This window comes from Emiliania huxleyi (genome assembly GCF_000372725.1).
Source record: "Emiliania huxleyi CCMP1516 unplaced genomic scaffold EMIHUscaffold_55, whole genome shotgun sequence".
In the NCBI taxonomy this organism is placed as follows: domain Eukaryota; phylum Haptophyta; order Isochrysidales; family Noelaerhabdaceae; genus Emiliania; species Emiliania huxleyi.
Window position 1 is genome coordinate 414,387 of NW_005197877.1, and position 2,867 is coordinate 417,253.

Consider the following 2,867-nt stretch of genomic DNA (forward strand, 5'->3'; position numbering starts at 1 on the left):
AAAAAATAAGAGAGAAATATACACACAGAAATAGATAGAGAGAGAGAGATAACACAACACACATATATACGAGAAGACGAAAACACACTCTCTCACGCGAATGTGTGTGTGTGTGTGTGTGTGTGTGTGTGTGTGTGTGTGTGTGTGTGTGTGTGTGTGTGTGTGTGTGTGTGTGTGTGTGTGTGTGTGTGTGTGTGTGTGCGTGTGTGTGTGTGTGTGTGTGTGTGTGTGTGTGTGTGTGTGTGTGTGTGTGTGTGTGTGTGTGTGTGTGTGTGTGTGTGTGTGTGTGTGTGTGTGTGTGTGTGTGTGTGTGTGTGTGTGTGTGTGTGTGTGTGTGTGTGTGTGTGTGTGTGTGTGTGTGTGTGTGTGTGTGTGTGTGTGTGTGTGTGTGTGTGTGTGTGTGTGTGTGTGTGTGTGTGTGTGTGTGTGTGTGTGTGTGTGTGTGTGTGTGTGTGTGTGTGTGTGTGTGTGTGTGTGTGTGTGTGTGTGTGTGCGTGTGTGCGTGTGTGTGTGTGTGTGTGTGTGTGTGTGTGTGTGTGTGTGTGTGTGTGTGTGTGTGTGTGTGTGTGTGTGTGTGTGTGTGCCGTTCGTTGAATATTAGTGGCGCAAAGAAAAGAATTGCACGCTTGCTCAAGAAAAGAGATTTGCGTTTTCTTTCTTTCTGGAAGGCGCGGCATCCCGCTGGCTGGAGGGGCAGCGTCTCCTGCAAGCGTTCCCTTTCCTCGATAGCTTCCCTGCCCACCCCGACCGGCACCTGGCCTCCTCCCGCTGTTTCCACCTCTGTGGATTATGCGCCTCCGCGACTGGGTCTGCGCGGGCTGCCACGCGATCAACCTCGGCCAGCGCCAGTCCTGCTTCTCGTGCGGTGCTGTCAAGTGTGCCAACGCACGTGCTGCCACTCGTCAAGTCACAGAAATCGACGAAGCCGGCCCTCCGCCGCGGATGACTGACACATCGGCTGCCGGGCTTCATCTCGCGTCGACCGACGCCGCCTGCAATGTCGAAGGCACCAGGCCGGCAGCCTACTACGCAGAGGCTGCAGCGCGGAGAGGCGGCTTCAAGCCCGAGAGCTTCCGCGTCCGCGCGAGTGAGGCGGTGACAGCCGGCGGCCGCGGTCACGGCGCCAGACCCGGGCAGCGGCCACGTGGAGACGCGTCTGTCAGCCACCGGGACGCCATCGCAGCGCTCAAGGCGGACCAGCAGGCGGCCGCCAGCAGTGCCGCCGCACCCAAGAGAGCTGCCTCTCTCCCCGCACCATTGACCGTCCGAACTTTGGCGCAGGCGCGGCGAGCGGCAGCCGAGGCGCAGCGGGCGGAGGAGCGGCGCGAGCGGCAGAGGCGGCGCGAGGCTACCGGCGACGCGCGGAGTCGGGGCGTCAAGACTAGCGGAGCGGAGAGTGACCAGCCGCTCGGTGAGCTGCTCGCCTCGCGGGACGAAGTGGACACCCTCTCCGCCTCGCTGTGCGCCGTGATGAGCGGCGTCGTACAGGCGAGCGCCAGACCGCCGGAACAAGGTTGGAGAGGACACGCCGATTAGCGACAGTCAGAGCGCGAGCCACAGCCAGTATGTAACACGCGCGCACCATATTTTGGCTTGAGCTAGTATTAAGAGCGCTAATAACTACCAGAACTAACCGACCGGCGTCGGGCGGCGCCAGCGTTATTTGCGAAGGAAGAGTCGATGGCGACGATTCCCGCAGCGTCGAGAACGTCGTCTGGGACGTTGTATTGGTGTGTGTGCCAGCCGCCGGCGGCAGGGGGGAAGGAGGAGGACACGGACACGGAGGGGGGGGCGACGGAAGAAAATCTAACCCAGCCAGACCCAGCTTGCGCCAGACGACGTACCAGCCGGCAAGCGGCGGCGATGCCCTCGCTCGCGGACGAGATCGCGGACCTGCTCAACCCCGCGCCGCGCGATGTCGACGGCGACCAGGACGGCGACGGCTACCTCACCGCTGCGGAGCGGCCGTCGCTGCTCACCGACTCTGAGCGGGCCTCGGCGGCGGCGCCTGCCGGCGGGAGGCGGATGCGCGGTGCCGGCATCCAGATGAGCGCGGCGGAGGCGGCGCGGTACGCCGGCCGCAAGGTGAGTCGCGACAAGCTCTTTGGCCGCTCAGCGCTGCGGCGGCCGCGGCAGCAGGCGGCGGCAGAGGAGGAGGGCGGCCCGGAAGACGGAGCCTTTGTGGACGACGGCGAGGAGGACGCCGACGGCGACGAGGAGGGCGACCCTATGCTGTACGACATGCGCAGCGACGACGACGGCGGTGGCGGCGGCGACGAGGAGGAGGACGAGGAGGGCGAGGAGGACGAGGAGGGCGGCAGCGGAGAGGAGGAGAGCGGAGAGGACAGTGGCGGCGAGGAGGAGAGCGGCGAGGAGGGCGGTGAGCTATCCAGCGGCGAGGAGGGCGCCAGCGACGACGGCGACGGCGCGCGCGGAGACGACGGCAGCGGAGACGGCGGCGGCGACAGCGACGGCGGCGGCGGCGGCGACGGCGACGGCGCGCGGCGGCGGCGGCGGCGGCGAGGGGAGGAGGGCGGCGGCAGTTTGTATGCAGAGTGGGCTCAGCTGGCGGAGGGGGAGAGCTCGCTGCTGCAGCAGCTGCAGGCCTCGCGGGCCGACGAGGCGGAGGCTGCGGAGCACACCCGCAGGCGACAGACGACCATCCCGCAGCCGCTGAGTGATGAGTCCTTCCTTCGGCGACGGCGACGACTTTCGCTACTAGGCAGCACACGATGAGCCTGCAGCTGCTGCATGTGCGCATCAAGCTGCAGCAGGCGCGTCTCCCCCTCCCCCCCTCCTCTCCCTCTACCCTCTACCCCCCTCCCCCCCCTCTCCCTCTACCCTCGCTCCCTCTCCCTCTCCCTCTC

General features: G+C 65.0%; 1 protein-coding gene across 1 annotated transcript in view; it reads left to right on the forward strand.

Moving 5' to 3' along the window:
• Positions 1-789: 789 nt before the first annotated feature.
• Positions 790-2,867, forward strand: part of EMIHUDRAFT_103952 (hypothetical protein) — a gene marked incomplete at both ends in the record, with an annotated part of 3,385 nt that continues 1,307 nt past the window's right edge. Inside the window, 3 exons of the mRNA XM_005765534.1 lie at positions 790-1,095; positions 1,282-1,460; positions 1,836-2,684. Coding sequence (XP_005765591.1) covers positions 790-1,095; positions 1,282-1,460; positions 1,836-2,684 — 1,334 coding nt within the window. The remainder of the gene's footprint in view (positions 1,096-1,281; positions 1,461-1,835; positions 2,685-2,867) is intronic.